This window comes from Harpia harpyja, chromosome 4 (genome assembly GCF_026419915.1).
Source record: "Harpia harpyja isolate bHarHar1 chromosome 4, bHarHar1 primary haplotype, whole genome shotgun sequence".
NCBI classification, from domain to species: domain Eukaryota; kingdom Metazoa; phylum Chordata; class Aves; order Accipitriformes; family Accipitridae; genus Harpia; species Harpia harpyja.
Window position 1 is genome coordinate 69068854 of NC_068943.1, and position 19146 is coordinate 69087999.

Consider the following 19146-nt stretch of genomic DNA (forward strand, 5'->3'; position numbering starts at 1 on the left):
TCGTCTCAACAACAAAATCCCAATTCAAAATACAGAAAATAAAACTAAATATATGTACACTGAACATCTTCAATTATTAAAGAAAATATGGGCAGCCAAAAAAATACAGTGGTAAATTTTATGCCAGGAAATATTAACAAACTTATTTTCCTTACCTCTGAGGAAAAAAATGTGTGTTAATTTAAAGGCCATAAGAGAATACTGCTATATTGCAACTGGCCATGAGGTGTAATTTACAAGACCACTGAAATGGAATATATACTGCTCATACAGAACTGAAAAAACCCCAGAAAACAAAAAAACCCTGCAACTCAGATTTATTAGTACTTTTCAGACTTTACAACCTTATCACTTAATTCATAGTACTATACTATTTGCATTTTAAAAATTTTCTTAAAACAGGATTTGTGCATTTATATTCTAAAACATTTGTTTAGACAACTTTGTCTATGAACAGCCATCAGATTAATGGATCAAAGTAAATGACTATTACATGATCAGGTATCTTTTGATAAACTCGCTATTCTGTTTAATTTACTGCTAAATTTCAAAGGTAGGGATAAAATTATTTCTGGGATATTAATTCTGCTCTCAGAATAACAGTAAAAGAAAATCGAGTAATAAGGAGAGTGGTAAGGGGAGCAACAATAGTTATGATCCCTAATCTCCTGAAACAAAATAGTTTTATCAGCCTGCATTCCCATAGTTTTACTATCAAGTTAATTAATTGACTCCTACACTAATATCTAAATGCCAAGCAATTAATGGCACTGAACTATAAATGGCTTTGTCTTTGCTCTTGTAAAGTTATTTTATAAAGCAAATGCAATTCTATCACTTCGCTGACTTAATGCAGGCTTTGCAAGGTTAATATTCCCAAGCAATCGCAAAATAAAGAACTGCTTTAATTAACCTTCTGTGATTTAAATAGAGAGAAATAAGAATTTAGAGACTTTAAATACCACCACCATCATAACAACAATAATACCACCTTGTGGATCAAAGCCAAACCACTGATTTGAGAACTTTGAGAAATACATTTGAACACATGTATCTTAACTGTATTTCTAAACTCATTAAAAAGACTTTTCTCTAAGCATAACATACTAAATCCATGATAGATTTTACATAGTTTTTTATGTTGAGATGAAAAATGTTTCCTTTCAGGATTAATTACTTTATACATACCAAAGTTTTTAGTTTGAAAAAATGATTTGGCATCCCCACCTTTTGCACTAGAATGCTTTACAGAGATTTTTGTTACGGACATGGGACATTGCCTGCTGATTCTACAAACTAATTGCATGTAAGTAACTGACCACCTGAAAATAAAGGAGTAAAACAGGACTTCCCTCTTCCCCAGAGACTAAGTTTTCTCTCTTTCCAATTTAGCTGAAAGGAGGCTCTTATTCCAGAGTTTCTTTATTATATTGTATGCTAACTTCGTTTTAGTATATGAAAAAAATCATCAGGACTCAGGCCTTTCTGCATTGCTCATCTTACAAGCACAAGAGCTGCGGTATGTCTACGTGGTTTAGAATGATACAAAAACACGGGAATAAAAGCTAAAAACTAGCAAGGTACAGGTGGTCATGGACATTCCTGCCAAACAGGTTTGCAGTGTGCTCTGACCCATCTCCTCTGACTATCCGGCCAGCTATCATCAAACCCCCATCAGCAGCAGATGCCTGAAGAGGTGCACTTGCTGGTTTCTCAGGAGAAGAAAGGCGACCTTCAAAATTCCTCCTTCAAACTGCAAACAGAAAAGCCTACTTTTGGCAGAAAACCATTAATAGATGAACACAGCAAAAGAACAAACAGACTGGGAAAATGTTTAACTACACTTGAGGGAACTTTAAACTGAGGGTGCCATACAATTGTTAAGACAACACAGAGGCAAACAAATACTTTCACCAACAGCCCTTTGGAAGATTATAAAACCGAAGTATAAACAAGCTTGCTACATTTTATACATATGCAGTAGTACCACTTTGCAAGATAAAATACTGCTCCTTTCCCAGTAATATCACTTAACAAATCCAAGTTACTACAAAGACAGATATGTGTAAGGGGTAGTTATGCATGCTAACTTTAAAGGCTTCAGACTTAATAGGCTGGAGCTGATTTTTATTTGGCTAAATTGATCACCATATCTGTAAATGCTTGCTTTATAATAACAGGGTCAAGACAGTCTTCTCAAAATCTAAATGTAGTTTTTTGGGTTTGGTCAACATGCCTTCAGCAAAAATAAGCCTGTGCTGCTCTGAGTGCTGCTCCATGCTATGCCCTCAATTTTGTGTTCGTGCTCAGGTGTGAGTTTACAGACAATTATCCTTGTTTTTTCTGCCTGACTATTCCTGCTAGCTACTTGGCTCTGGAAGATCATTCTCGAAGTCTGACCAACTAGCACCTATTATAATCTTATAAATACAGATATAAATCACTGAGGGAAAAAGAGAAAGGTTTTGACACATTTCCTGGAATGATATAAGCAATGCTGAGCAAACAGAGCATTCCCCAACTGGACAATAATCAGCTATTCCCACTACTGGGAAAAGATGTAGCACAACAGGAGTCACAGTTTCACTGAACTCCTGAGACGAGTAAGTAACCTTCACCACACAGATAAACAGCCATATGCTTAATACTTATTTGCTATTATAGCAGCATCATGATTATGAAATAAGACTCTATAAAAGCAGAAATCTAACTGGCAAAGACTTCAATCAGTTAAGTGTTCATTGAACCTACACAGGTTCAAACCTCATTTGCCCTTCCTGAAAACATCATGTGCTTAAGAAAGGCTCAAGAAGGATAAAATAGTTTTATGCACAAGATCAGTACGGTTCCTAAGTATTTCAACAGTTTGTTTTTAAATCACTTCAGTGTTCAGCAAGGTAAGGTGACAACTGCCTTTCAGAGGTGCTGGCCACTGGTGGCTTGTCTAGAAGCTAGTATTTAAGTTGGGGTGTGTGTTTGGAAGCCAGCTGCTGAAAGCCTGCTCCCCTTCCCTCCTCCGCCCTCAAGCCCAGCCAAGCTTTATTACAGATGCAAAAAGTCAAGACTGCACTCTGCCTTTTGGTATCTATCTGGGCACTCTGAAGTAGGTTGACAACAAAAGAAAGGTTCAACATACCAAAATGGATGCCTTCATAAAAAGTTATACTGTTGTTTTTCCTTGTCCCTAATTTCAGGTCCCACAGAAAGGAGGCTGGAAAAGCTGACAGAAGTACGTATATCTTTATGAGAATTTTCACCCAGGTGCTTTCTTGTTAGGCATGTGTCTGCACACTACATACAAGCAGCCCTGATTTCTAAAAGCCAACCAACAAGCGCACTTCAGAAGCAAATGTTCTTAGTGCCATGAATTTGGGGGTGAATGGTTTAAAGGAATCACTTCTCCCTTGTACCTCTTCACCCTGGAAAGAAAAGAATTGCTTCTAAGCTAAAAACAAGCCCAGTATTTTAAGACAGCGTGAATATACACCGGGCACTAAGCACCTCTGCTGCTGAGACGACGGAAGCCATGAAGGATCTACGGTACACAAGTAGTGGTGTCAGCCACTGCTGATGGCAGGCAACAATCTCTTCTGAACATTAAATTTGATTATGAGTTCTCATATAACTGTAATAGCCAACTTCCACAAAGAATGCTTTCCTATATGCCTGGCAGCAAATGTCAGATTAACATACAAGCTTGTTCTTCCCCAGATTTCCCGTGGTTCATAACACAACAAATATTAAGTGCAACCATTCATCTAGTGGTAGATGATTACAGATACAGAAGTTAAGAGGACAGAAGGACAAATGATTTTTATTACAACTTTAAGCCGTGGGCAGCTGTACGTTACTTCTTAAAGAAGTTTAAATTAAATTCTGCAGGATTTGAGACTGAACTACAGTACAGTCGACTGCTAATTCTAGTAACTTAAGAGTGAAGATTTTATTAAAAAGAATAATTGTGTTGAGGTATAAAGCTTAAATTTGGACTCATCGAGGACTATCTGTATTACTTACTAATTAATCTGGTATTTGCATGTAACACAACTATTCCTAACTTACAACAACAGTATTTTCATACAGTGTTACACCCCAAAACAGCTTGACAATGTTAATTAACATGCTGCTTATTACACTGTTAAAAGAACTTTAGCAGCTCATATCAAATTTAAAAACAAGACTTCATCCTCATTATACCAAAATCACTTTAATAATTTGATGCATTTTGCCACAATACAGTTTGTTCTGTTTTCATGACAGTCATACAGCTTGGACATGAAAACGGATTAATTAGTTTCACATTTTGTTCACATTTTCAAAGACTGTTTCAAATTGGGTAATGTTTTATCTGTCCTACCTTGCACTGACTCAACATAAGAAACAGATGTCTGCGCAAGAACATTCTCATCGTCATCTCAGGCTTGCGACTGAGACTAGTGCAAACCATTGTCACCAGTTCAGGAACCTGAAATGTATGGCCTCCATTGATCCTAGTTCAGGGAAATGGAGAGAAGCCGCAGCCCCTTGCAGGAGTGTAAGTGGTCCCTAGCCCTCTGCCCAGAGACACTGACCGAGGGGTCACCAGAGACGCCTCCCACCTCATCACGCACACTGCTTTCCGCTTTGGATTCTACTTGGGACTACCAAAATGATTCACAAATTCTTACTGGCCTGAATTGCATTCGTCCCCCTGGCCCACTCTCAGAAAAAAACCACTAGTTAGTCTATTTTTATTTGTCCTACAACAACTTGCGTTGAAAAAAATCTCACCAAGATCAGTAGGTCTTATCAGTAGGTAAGGTACTATACGGCGGGGCAAAACAAGGTTTTGGCCAGCTTTTAGAACATTTAAATAAAACCTGACGGTGAGGGAGTCTTGTTTGTTTGCTTGTTTATAAAACATTTTCTCCTTTTAAATAAAAACAGACTAAAGACTGAGCCTGAACTACCTGACTATTCCTTCAAGGCATTTAGGAAAAAAAAAAAAAAATCATAGTAACCACAAGGGAATGATGTAAAAACACACACAGAGCCTCTTGGCGCACACTGTTAACCAGAAGGACCAATGCCCCAGAGAAGTGCACACGCATGCCCCACCTCAAGGATCTGCCACACTTTTTTCCCCTTTTAATCTCATGCATGCATGTGAGAAAAAGGATCAACATAATCCCACTCTATTCTGGAAACTTGCAAGGAGAAAGCTTCCAGGAACATGTAAAACAAAGGATGACTTCAGGATAACAGCAGCAGGTGCAGAATAAAATCACTATTTTTGTTTAACTAAGAGTGAGACCATAATTATTTTGCAGATCCATTTCATCTGTCAAAAAGCGATATGGTCCCAACTCATAAAATAACACAATAAACCTCAAAGGCACGATCCTATCTTGATACATATGAACACATGCTACATAAAACAAGAAAATATATAAACATGGCTGTTTAAAAGCCAGTTGGAAAGCATAATAACCCAAAATATACATCACACTATCTTAACAAAATAATGTTTAATGATGACAGTTTAAGTTTGCAATTACATTACATTCTTGAGCAAAATATCACTTCTACTTATGGCAAAAGATTTAAAACTGAAAAAACAACTGAAGCATTTATTCATTTATATGCCATTTCAAGATGAAAAACCCTGCCAAGGGCAACACTGTAGTAGTGTAGCACATCTTTCTTTCTCTTTTTTCTTTTAAAGAGCAGTAAAGGTAAAAAGAAGTTAAAAAAAACCACACACAAACCAAAAGCAGTATCTACATCTACTGGCGATACCTAATGATCAATGAATCTGCTACTGCAATAAATTTGCTTAAAACAAAGCTCTTCCTTTAATGGTTTTTACGCAGCAGGCTCCTGATATGAAGAGGGGATGACTGATGCTGGCTTACAATATGGCTCTATAGTAAACTATGCCAGTATTACTATCAAATCACCTCTTATGAAACTCCCTTTCTGCCGACCATGCCATCAATTTAACAAAGATCTAAACAACTTACAGTTCAAACATTCAAATAAATCCCATTCTCCTCCTTCCCCTCTATGCTTATTAGAAGAATGGAAAGTCACAAGTCACTGGAACAGTCCCAGAAATTATTTTATCTGTTTACTTTTATGGATAAGATTGCATATTGAAGTCAAGTGAGTCAAGGAAAAGGAGCAATGGCTTCACACTTCCACAATACATGAGAAATGAAGACGAATACCAATTCCAACGCACAACACTAAGAGTTATACCTGACTGCAGAAGCTTGCTCACATTATGTCTAAAGAGCAAAAAATAAAACATTATCTGTATGAAATTTTGTATCAGTTTTCTTCCCATAATAAAAATACCTGATACATCACACTACAGGGTTTTACATAAAAGGAAACCGGTGGCAAGAAAAAGTCCATCATCCATCCAGAATAAACACTACTTTCAGCGTTATAATCTCCAAAACAGTTAGACTGACATAAACCTACAATGGAAATAAGGAAAATACAGTAGGGAGAAGGCAGCAAATTACTGAGAAGCCCCCTTTATCCATCCTGGCATCTCTTATCCATCCTGCAGTAAAACCGGTTCAATCACTCACATCACAAAGGTGGCAATCAGGGAGATGGCTTATTTACTGTAAAACAGAACATCAAACTTCTTCCCCTCACAGCTGCTCCCCTGCTACAAGCAAGTTCAGCTTCCAGTCCATCAGGTACAGAATAGCCTGTAAACTCTTTGGGGTAAAGACCACCTTTTTGTTACGTGCTTGGAGAACAACCAGAATAACAACATCCTGATCCACAGCTGGGGCTACCATGAACTACTTCAGTATTCTTAGAGTGGTCCTCTCTTGCTTCATGATCCAACCACGCTCTCCAGGAAAAACACTTGTAGCCTAAAGTTTTCCCATAATTCTGGCTAGCGAGCATGAGGCAAAAACATCTTCAGAGGCCAGCTTCTGTTCTTGAGGCCGACATGCTGAAACAATTGACTTTATACATTCCTCAAAGTTGTGACCGTTCAAAACTAGGACTTTGCACCAATGCTGAGTGGTAAAAGCAACAAAATCAATAAAAAAAAGACAAAAACGGGTAATAAAGAATACAGAAAACATGGAGGAAATTCATTTGTGAGCTGGAAAGAAAGAGCAAAACTAAGGATGACAGACAAAGGATGACAGATTGCATGACAGAGACCACTTCAGTTTTCTAATTGACAGGATTATATAAACAGGACATACTGGTATTTTTAAGAGTAGAAATAAGAAAGATACACCAACTGGTGCAACAGGTATTATATGATTTTCTAGTTTATTTTACAATTCTATGTAGAATATGTAAATCCAATATTAAATCACAGCAACAAAGAATCACATAGGTTCGAAGAGACCTTCAGAGAGAGGCCATGTAGTCAAACCTCCAGTCCAAAGCAAGTCTACGGAGAACAGGGTGTTGGGGGCCTTGTCTAGCTGACTTTTGAGCATCTCCAAGGATGGAGATCCCAGTCTGGGCTCCTTCCTGTGTTTGAAAACCCTTATGGTAATTTGTTGGGGGTTTTTTTCCCTTTTACCAAGTTGTAACTTCCCTTGTTCCAGTCTGTCCCCACTGCCTCTTGTTCTTCCATTGTGCACCTCTGAGATAAGTTTGGCTCTGTTCTGTCTCACATCCTCCCATTTGGTAGCTGTAAACAGCAGTAAGATCTCCCTTGGGCTTTCTCTTCATAAGGCTGCCCAATATATCAAATTCAGTGAACTCCACCCTTAAACATCCTAAAACTATATGAATACCTACTCCTATTTCTTGTGCTGAAATTTTAATCAAGTAAACCCTAGTTTTTAAATTATTTTCAAAAGATAATCAGTCTCATATAAGCAGAGACATGTATGCTTAAATAAGAACAGTTTAAAATTTTTGTCTCAGCAGCACAATTTGACATATACTCCCAACTTTCCTGTTACCCTAGCATTAATTTTTGTATGGTACACTGGTTACCACTTGACAGTAACTCTACTATGCATCAGCAGCAGAGAAGGAACACTGTTGCTGAAGTGTCAGAAGTATAGACTTCAACTTCTTGTGTTAGGAATTTGTTTTCCAGATAAGCAGTTCCCAAAAAATGGGAAAGAACACAGTGGTGAGGTTTTACAGGGAAACATTAAAGAGGAGGTCACCTGATGACCCTTCTTGAGACAGGGGGAAGGGCAGCCATGGAACCAACCTGGAGATGGGGAAAAGGAGCAAGCCCCAAGGTGTGAAGGACTCATTATTTATATGAGATAGTCCCATCTACACACAAATACTCCAAGAAAAGCCTGTATAATTCAGAACCTGGGATCAGAGTTCAAAACTTAAGAGGCGGACCACTACTGAAGAACAGGATAACCAACCAGCCATTCACAAACCACAAAGAATTTCAGGTGGCAATTCTTACACAAAGGATTACCAACCGCAAGCCTGCGTTGGCGAGGACCTAATGCATCATCCAAATTTGCAGATTCAGGCAAAAATGCCTATTGACCTTGAAATGCCTGTACCACCCTTGGAGCCTGGATTTAGACACTCCTTCAATGTACCCTCAAATCCTCAAAGAAGAAAATTTGGCTACATTGAGGCAGGTATCTTCTACTTGTGAATCCGTCCCTGCCTTTCTCTTCATCCCAGTTCTCTTAAGTCCCTAACATATGGAAGGCTTTACTCTCATTTTGCCTTTATCCTTTTCTATGGTACCGCTCATTTCATTGCACAAGCCTTCACTTTACTGGCTGTGACAGCAAATGATGATTGGAACATGTATCAACAGATAAATCAGTATCTTGTTATTTCTTAAGTCCTGTATAGTTTGTATGTTTTGTATATTTTTTAAACTAAAATACTCAATCCATTCAACTGACAGTATTTAAAATATGATGAGGTGTCCAAGGCGGGGGGGAATCAGTTTCACAAACTGTGATATGTAGACATTGGAGCAGCTGTGTTTCTTCTGTCTCATAGGCTGTATTACTAGGACTTTATCTGCTAAGAGTTTACCAAGATGCTTATGAACAGTATTTTCAAGTCATAGAGAAATCAAGCATTTAATGCCAAAGTAAAAAGGGAGAAAATTAAATTTAAAGACACAACTGCAATCTTTAAAGTCACAGCTACATATAATCCAAAAGATGGAAAGTGGTGACATTTACAAGAATATCACAGATACAATTAAGAATTCTATTTCATAAACCATCCAGCATTTTAATGAAAAAAGTTGATTCTCAATGGAATTTTAAAATGTAGATGAAGAAAAATTAACATGTAATTACACAGTGAAATTATCATAGCTTTATTTTAAAATCAGAGGAGAGCCTCCTGTATCATTGCTACTTATGGCATCTTTTGTTAGTTTATTTTACACACTATTTTTATTTCAAACTAAGATTTCTACATTGCACCAGCATTATCCCAAAATGTTAATCAACCACACCTGACAGAATTCCCCAGTGATTTGCAGCAAGTGCTGATGCTTCTACTAATACCCAGTCTTGAGCAACTCACTTTTGTTAGATTTCCCAGGACACTGAGCATGCTTTAGTTTCATCCTTCCATTTCCAGATCACCTCTCTGTGATTAACAGAGCTGAGACTGCAGATAGAGCTGAGCCTACACATTCAGCTGCATCAGCTATGCACATCCATTTTGTTCAGTATCTAAAATCCGGGTGTTTTCTCAAGCTCTGGGAAGCAGACCCATACACTACCACTTCTGATCTTAGTTAAAAACAGAATCACTTTAAATGAATTTCAATGGCTAACACAATTCAAAAGCACAATTCAAGGACAGCAATGGATATTGAATTATGCAGTTTCACTAACTGGATATGCAAACTGACAACATCCAGATTAATAGCTGTAATATCTCTTAAGAAGGCCCCTTGACAAAGCAGCTCCAAAATGCCTTGAACTCATCTATCCTCAAATGAAGTAACGTGAAAAACAAACCAGTAGTGACCATGTTAGATGCAGGAGCTCTCAGCAACGTCTGTCTTGTGAGGGGAAAACAAAACAAAAGCAAGGAAAACCTCCAGCCTCCACTGACATCTGATCAAGAAACTGTTACTTCTTTTCAAAACCAGAATTAATAGTTGCCAGGGTATATACACTGGCTTTACTCAAAAAAAAGCTGATATAAAATAAAGCCTGAAAGTGTGTGCAGATGTATTTCTGTGTATTTCCCCAAAGACTTTTCAGAAGGATGTTGTCTTATTCTGTGTTTATTTTATTTTGCTTTTAACACTTTTCTCTTGAAAAGGGATCAGGTAGGTTTTGTTCATTGCACACAGATCATTTTCACACTTCCAGCTCTAGGGCAACTGTCAGTAGTGGAGGACAGTGCTTACCTGCTGAGCCTGGTACCTCTGCTGGGCCTGCGACAGATATTGTGCCTGGGGTGGCAGATGCTGAGGCTGCGGCTGCTGGTTGTAGTACGGCTGCTGGCCCTGCTGGCAGTAGCCACTTACACCTTGCTGACCATACTGAGGCGGTATCTGTTGGAAGAGCCAAGCAAAGCAAATGCATGAGTTGAGGCAGGAGGACATGAAATCAAGCTATGTCACATCTGTATGACAACCTGATCAGAAGTGATATCCTCAGCTATACACCTGACCCAACAGTCCTACTCTTTCACTCAGCAGTTAATGCAAGCCCTTAGATCTTCTTGCCCGAGCAGAAGCCCAAGTGCTCTGTATAGTTACCCTTTTCAGGAAGAGCTTCTAAGGAAAATGCTATGCTTCTAAACATCATGAACCCATAATGCCCAGCCTTAAAATACAGAAGCAGTTATTCTAAATGTTTGCTCTCCATAGGCACACTACAGAGGCAAATCAACAGAGGAATCATTCTAATGCGCTGACCCAAAACCAGAATTGTGGAAAAAAGGCACAACTCTGAAACAGACATTGAAAGAGAAATGCCTTTTTTTTTTTTAACAATAAAGTACTAATTCTTGTGAAATGTTTTGCCCACAACCCTCAGGTTTTTAGCTTTTGCGTACACACGTACACAAAGTACACATGTACATTGCGTACACAAAAAAACTTGGGGCTTGGCAGATTTTGTTTTTGTTGAGTTCAATCTCTAAGTCTCTTCCCCCCTACTAGGATACATCTTTTAAAAAAAAATAAAACCAAAAAACCAGTGCAACACAAAATAACCTGTTACAGGTCCTATCAACAGAGAAATCAGCACATATATCATACACTGAGAACAAGTCAATTATAGAGTCAGAGGAATTTTCTGCATCAGTTTACTCTGTAAGCCTTGTATCAATAGACACTGACATTTTCTTGAGATATTTGAAAGAGCACACTTTCAACATGCTCCTGATACTGTGTCTGTATTGCCCCTATTTTAGGTACCTGTGTTTTTTCCCTAAACACTGGTATTTAGTACCATTTCAGATGAATGACAGATGCAACATAGAACTTCTCCCTTCTAGAATGGATCTCCCATTGCATATCCCTGCCCTAAGCAAATGTCTTGGATACCCAAGCACATCTGAAATGCTTTGATCTCTGAATTGTTCCTACTGAGTCTCTGATACACCGATAAATCTGTTTACTCAACATGTAAACACATACCTGTTCTACCTAAAGTTAACTTACTACATTCATTCAACAATATAGTAATATTTGCTAGACGATAATTAATAATATAAAGTCAAATTTTAAAAAGTGTGTAGGTTGTTTTTACTATCACAACTTGATCTGCTTCTATTACTTCTGCCAGAAGTTGGTAGTCCTACTTCTTGCTAACTCCTAAGGTCAGCACTGTAACCCCACTTCTGCACTTCTTCCCTTCGCTTGCACTTCCATTCCCTTCACCACCATTTCACAGGCAGTTAGATGTTTCTGTGACCAGAGTAACCTGTTTTTGACAAATACCCTCTCCCTGCTCATGCATAAATGAGGCAGTTTTAATGCAAACTAAAAAGGGTGTGTTGGAATATCATCAGGTAAACAGACAGCTGGAGTCTGGGATCTGACAGAAGACCACATGGTGATTTGCCCATTAGCTGCAAAGGTCACAGAGCCTGGACTGGTTCCTAGGAAATGCTGAGGAGAAACCTATGTTGTGGTAAGAAGAAAAGGGAAGACAGACATCCTGACAGCAAAATATGGGCTTCTGGAAAGAAGAAGAAAAAGAGAATCTGAATGCCCAGTTGACAGGATGGTGACAAAGCAAGAGATCAGATTCATCAGGAACCAGAGTATTTCTAGAATAAAGGTACTTATACAGGAGGGCTGGAGCTCACCTGAACACAGAAGCCAGGCTGTTGGTACCTAAGGATCAAGAAAGTGAAATTTTAAACTGAAGAGAGGGGATTAGAAGAGCACATGATTCAAAAGCATGGCATTGCTATGACAAATGAAGACACAGAGATTCTGGGTCATCAAGTGAAGATGCTGAGAAGAATCAAAGAACTGAAACAGACACACAGATGACTACAGAGTAAATAGGATGGCAAGAAGAAAATCCAACAATACATTGCCTTCTAGACAAAAGCAGGGGAGTAGAAGAAAAACTGGATCACTGGAACATCAAGCCTCAAACAAAAGCACTAGCAGTAGTCGTATTAGAAATCTGGTAGAAGGGAGACAATTAGTGGGTCACTATTTTCCATCATCCTAGGATACAAATACATTGGGAAGACAGCTGATGATAAAGTAACATTATATGCTACATAGAGTTTAGAAACAAATCAAAACAAAACTCCACCTCACCAAGCAGCAGAGGTCTGGAGCTTGATCGGATCAGGAAGAGTGAGTGCTGGGACCACCAGGCATGGCCGGACTATGGCAACACCGACAACAGCACACCGAGGGAGATCAGCAAAGGCATAGTGCAAGATTGCATAGATGGAGATTTCAGCTCCTCCCATGTAGACTGAGTAAGCGGACTACAAAGCAGAGACTGAAGCTATCAGATAACTGCCAAAGGTGGTTCCATGGAGCTGCTGGTTAGGGAGCCTGCATGAGGAGTCACTGCCTTTGGCTCAGACCTGAGCAGCAGGAATCATCTACTTCTATGTCCTACAGCTGCAGAACCACTACACATCAGTGACTATAACATAGTTAAATTGAGCATCCCTACAGGAGCAGTGAAAACCAAGGAAGCTACTACTGTTGTGCTTAACTTCAAAAAATATAACTACATAAAAAAGAGAAAGCTTGTTCAAATGAAGCTCTAACAGCCAGCTACGAGAAATAAAATCTGACTGGCAGCATCAAAGCTGCTTAACAACAACCACATGGAAAGCACAGAACCAATATTCACCACCTATTAAGAAAGACTTGAGAAGAGGGAAGGGACATCAGCATGGCTCATCACAGGTTTCCAGAAGCAAAAAGGCATCCTTCAATAAGCCGACACCAAGTCCAAATGAAGAAAACAAAAAAGACTGTAAACTCTGGCACTTCAAATGTAATAAGGCAGGCCAGAAAGAACTGGAGGAACAGCTAGGATAGGGAATCAAATGAGTAATGAATCATTTCTTCAAACACATCAGGAGCAGGAGGTCTGCCAGAGAGCCTGAAATGCCAAATGATGATCAAGGTATAGAAGGAGATTCAGAGAAAACAGGGCCATCACAGAGAAGCTTAACAAATTTTATGCACTAGTGCGCACTGGGGAAAAATCTTGGGAGGTTCCCATGCTGGAGTGCTCCTTCGTGAGGGACTCAATGAATGCATCTGAATCTGACGGACTATTCATGGGACAAACTGACAAATGAACAGTGAGAAATGCTCAAGACCATACAGTATCACCCGAGAGGTCTACACAAATTCAAGAATGAAAAAGCTGAATTACTAATGATATTACACAACCTCTAACTTGGGAGTTGCCTTGGTGGGTCAGAATTGGAATATGGCTTGGGGGGGGGGGGGGGGGGGGAGCAGATATTTGAGTAATTTAAGACTATAAAGGACTGATGACTGTTCTGGATAAATCAGTACAGATAAGAATGAAGATCAGAATTAGGAAACATCAACACAGCTTTTGCAAAGGAAAATCCCTCTCTACAAACTTCTTGGATTTATTAGGAAGGGTCAAACACAAAGGTTCACAGAAAAGCAACAAGAATGATCGAAGATATGGAACAGTTCCCATACAAGGAAGCTATAACCTTCTGAGTATTGAAAAGACACCAGGAAGTAAGAATATGATAGAAAGCTACAAAACCATCTTATCCAACACAACAATTAGAATATATGAAATGAAGTTGGTAGATGCAAAATTCAAAACGAGAGAGGTTCTCTAGTTACAGAGGTAGCAGATGTTTGAAATTCCTTGCCAAATGATGTTTTGAAAGCTGAAAGTTTATGTGGGCTCAAGCAAAGACTGGACAAGTTCACAGAAGATATATCCTCTGAGGGTTACCAAATTTATAGAGCCACATCTGGCTCAGGAAGTCCCTGAACTGAAAATAGCTGGAGGCTTGGAGACTATTGGGGGAAGTATCACATGCTTGCTTTGTTCTGACTCTTCTCTAGGCGTCTAATTAAAGCCCCCACTGGAGGCAGGATATGGGGTTGCATGAACCCTTGATCTGACCTGATACAGCCATGCCTATGTTCTAACTACCTCTTTGCAACACATGTGTGTGTCCTGTGAGAAAGCAATGAAAATTTGGTCTGCAAGGTACTAAGTAACAAATGTAAGCAACCCAAAGAGGCAGTAACACCTTGATTGCCAAAAGCTGGGAGACTGCTCCAATTTCTTAAATGTTTTCCCTAGCAGTCTGCTTCCAGACACTGGTGTAAAAAAGGGTACTGGGCTCTTCTTCTGACCTTATGTATCAGTTGCTCATGTTGGAATTTTCCTCTATATTCTCCCTATCCAAACTGTTAAAAAAAACCAAACCAAAGCAAACCCCAAACCCACAAATCCCCAACAATAATCCTGATGCTACATGTACTTTCAGATACTATACTCTTTAGTGCAGAGAGCCATCACCACTGCCTTAGCTGAACAGTCAGTGTAATTTCTGTGGCTATTTAAATAAATAAAAAAACAACATGCAAATTAATCCTTCTGCTTTACTGATGGGGATCACAAGATATCGCTTATGGACAAATGTTTATTAAACAGCATATGAAAAAGCTTAATTAAAATCTCCCCAGAACAAAACAAATCTGAAGCCAATTACTTACAACACTTGGACTGAATGACCCAAGCATCCTCATTCTTCATAAGGTAAACCCTCCCTCCCTTTCTCCCTTACACCCACATTCTTTGTGGCCACACAGCGCAGGAGATGAGAATTTGGGAAACTTCAGCATGCCTGTGGTAACACACACATTCTTGGGACAGTTCAAGAGAGAATAGACCCAAGTTTGAATCTATTTCTAGGCAAGCACAGAAACTGTAATAATTACTTTGCCTCCTATCTGACTCACACAGTACAAAGCATTATTTTGGGAGAAGTATGACTGACCATCAGTGATTAAACCACTCTGAACATGAACAAGGAAAGGATGAGAATAAAAGAGGAATAAAATTGACAGCTAGAATGAAGAGGTGGGAGAAATCCAATTAAACCTATAACTTAGCCCATTATCTTTAATTCTTGCTTGAACAAGGGGTCTTGTGGCAGACATTCTTTGTCCAGGTAATACCTTGATAGTAATGGAAGTTTTAAGCAATTTTTGCATGCATAATCCATAACTAATGACAAAGGAGAAGGATCATTAGACAGCATTACAGTCATTATAATAATTTTTAAAATTAAAATGTAACAGAATTAGTGTTAGCATAGGTACACTAATAATACCAGCAATATGCAGCTACTGCCATCCTAATGGCTAGATCCAGTCAATAATGGAAGAAACTTTACATGTCCCCTATCACAAAAAGCTCTGCCAAGTCACTTTGGGACCCACCCGAACATGCCAGTCACCCTGATAGGCTCACTACATGGAAAGAGTCCTGGCAACATCCGTCATTGCTTCTTCCTGCAATCTATTTGGTGCCCAAAAAGTAAGGCAGACCCTGGATAATGTCAGTAGCAGGCAACAGCACAGTTCAGAACTCTTGAACCACAGTGTCACAATATAAAAATATGGGTGGAAAAGGGTGTGTCTGGCCTCATTAGCATTAAGCCCTACTTAGAGAGAAGAAAATCTGAACTCCAGAGGCAGGGGTGGCAGTCAGAAGAAAGGGTGACACTACCTGATTCAAAGGCCCACTTTGCTGAGAAACAGTGAAACAGACCTGAACATTGTGAAACAAGTACCATCTTCAGCAATGTAATCATCAGTAACATTCCGCTTTCCTAGCAACTATAATACTAATTACATAGAAATTAGAATGCAAAATGTATAGTGAGTGGGATTCCCAGGAAAAAAACCCCCACCACCTGGTACTTCACACCAGGAGTAAAATTGCACATTCTTTCAGTCAACAAAATGTTATAGCCAAATTTAATTCTAATTCTTTTAATTTTACAGTGGTCACTTCAGTAATAAAGCAAGCTGTCACACAGTTCCCATCAAACCTTCAAATAAAACTCTTGTGATTTTCTGAAACATCTACTGCTTCGGTCTTAGATTTCCAAAGCTAGACCTCTGCCAAAACAGAAGTGTTTTTCCCCAAACGTTCAAACCATGCATTTCTCCATACTTTTGAATAAGAAGTTATAAGGGAAAACTAACCCCCTGACTTTCACGTACTTAAAAAAAAAACTTGTTTCCTATCTAGAACTTCCGAGTTCATGCAAGCCCGGGTCTTCACCTGTACGTTTAGCTGGACTACAGAAAGAAGAAAAATATAATATTCTTATATAGCATAAGGAAATCCTCTGGCACACATTCAGTGGAAGATTTTATCATAGTTAGTGCAGCATGGTCTTCTGTCTCAAATCACCATGTCCAACCCCAGCGTGCTTGTGTACACACAGTGTTAATGAAGGCTAAAAGTCCTTCTCACTGAATGACAAAAAAAAAAAAAAGAAATTATAAAAGGAAACCAAGTAAAAAGCTGGGTGTTAATGCCAAGGCTATTAATCGGAGGTATATCAGAAATCCTGATGCTAAGGCATTTTATTCATACATTCCATAAATTCTATTACTTATCACTTAGCTTTGACCTTTTGACAATACATTGGTCATAACGTTCACCTATGTTACTGTCTTTCCTGGACTGCTTGCCTTGACATTGAAATATGAACTTTAAAATCTTATTAAGAGCCTTTAAGAATATTAACACTGGGCCTTGATACTGGTCTACCCTGTGACCCAAAGCAAGGAAGCGAAAGGATAAAAAGCATGTTTCTGTGTCACAGCACAATCATCCCCATTCCAGAACTTGCAAGGTAGCAGATTTTGCAGAGTCATTAAATATATGTCTATGTTGAAGACTGCAGTGCAGTACACAGATCTGCAAACTAGCTCAGATGTTGGAAAGAGCCTACACCAAAAGCCGTGCTAGGCTAAATTGCTGTGCTCTGTAGAAGGGTGAATCAGGTCAGAGGGAGATCCACACTCTCGTAGACAGACTGCTTCTTGTACACATGCCAGTTCATGTAAAAAGGTAGCTCAAGTATCTTTACAATACGCTGCAGTCTGCAATGCAGTCATACCCTGTACTACCGTTAACGTGCAGGACAGAAAGGAGAGGACTTCAAGCACATTCCTGTAGTCCCCTTTTCCTCAAGAAGTGCACAGCAGCATGATTACACCAGTTGTCAGTGCAATGTATATGGCATCAAATATGCACCTTTCATGAGGTGCTCTCTATATACTGCCTTTTACTGTAGCTTAAATCAAAACAACATGAGCTAAACCATTATTAGTACAGGCAATTTTCCTCTCTTTTTTAAAAAGAGAAACCATAAAAAAATAGAATGTAAAAAATTACTAAGATTACATGATTAAAAAACTCTCCAGTCAGAAAATATAGATGATAAGGTTCCAAAAGCAACATTAACTGAGCCATGTTGCACATATATAGCACCCTCTCTTTCTGATTTATGTTGTCAAAGGCATTTCATAAAATATAGAGGATGTGAAATGTGGCTCAGTTAATGTGGCTGCTAGAATCTTATCATTTATGTTTTCTGACTTCTTAGCTGTGCAACCTTCACATCTTATTAACATAGTTTTTTTGCATAGACTGTAGTATGGAATAGTACTTATGTTTTATGTATTGACATATTTTTGATGTACTGAGATTTTGAATAAGTTTGCTATTCTTCATGATAAGAGCCAAATAAATAAAGACTACTACCACAAAATAGTCAATCATTTATAAGGAAAAGCAATATCTCTCCTTCCAAAAAAGAACACTTTGAATCCCTTGTCAGAAATTGATGAAAACTACCTCTGCCGTAAATGCTAAATCTATGCCAATATCACAACTACCTCCCACTCCCACCTTCCCCTAAAAACAGCAAACAAACAAAAATTAAAAACTTGCATGTTTTAGTTGAGCTAAAATTAGTTTCAAGGGATAGGTAAACAGCTGAGTCTAGAAACAATAGGAAGAAATTTTTCCTACGCAAGAGCCTGCTACGTCTTGATTTGTACAGTGCGTTACAGTTTGAACTAATGCAACATTTGGTCCTTTCTGCAAACTAAGAGATGAAAATACAATTAATATCTAGCAAGAGATTTCCATGTTGTTATATCCATTCCCTCAGACCAACACCATAGAGAAGACTGAAAATTTGTAACAGAATTTTTTTTCAGAAGAGCTATCGATATATTGTATTAAGAATAGGGAGAAATCATAGTAAGTGTGTGTATATATATACACACACTTAAGTGATGAGTCAGATAAGGTATCTATTCTTATACTCTGCCTTTTTTTTTTTTAAAGGTGATCGAAACAATTAAAAGGGATCATGTAATCTGCTTAAGTAATAGATTTCCATTTTACAAACCAACGTAAGAAAAAGCATATCAGAACTGCCACAACCGATGTGAGCTTCACCTCATCCCTATACTGTCTCCAATGGTTGGTGCTTCAATAAAAAGCATGTAGGAAACCTCATCCCTCACTGCACTGGTGGGATGAAACCCACCTATGAAATGCCAGCCATTAAAGAAAAATGCAAAAGCCTGTATCTAACCTGATTTTTAATCATATAACAAGTAATTTATGACAGGGCACTTCTTGTGCATCTATGAATGGA

General features: G+C 38.6%; 1 protein-coding gene across 7 annotated transcripts in view; it reads right to left on the reverse strand.

Moving 5' to 3' along the window:
• Positions 1–19146, reverse strand: part of ARID1B (AT-rich interaction domain 1B) — a 336644-nt gene that overhangs the window by 244166 nt on the left and 73332 nt on the right. For all 7 annotated transcript variants that reach the window (XM_052784649.1, XM_052784650.1, XM_052784654.1 and 4 more), the window contains exon 3: positions 10355–10501. In XM_052784649.1, the coding sequence (XP_052640609.1) occupies positions 10355–10501 (147 nt within the window). The remainder of the gene's footprint in view (positions 1–10354; positions 10502–19146) is intronic.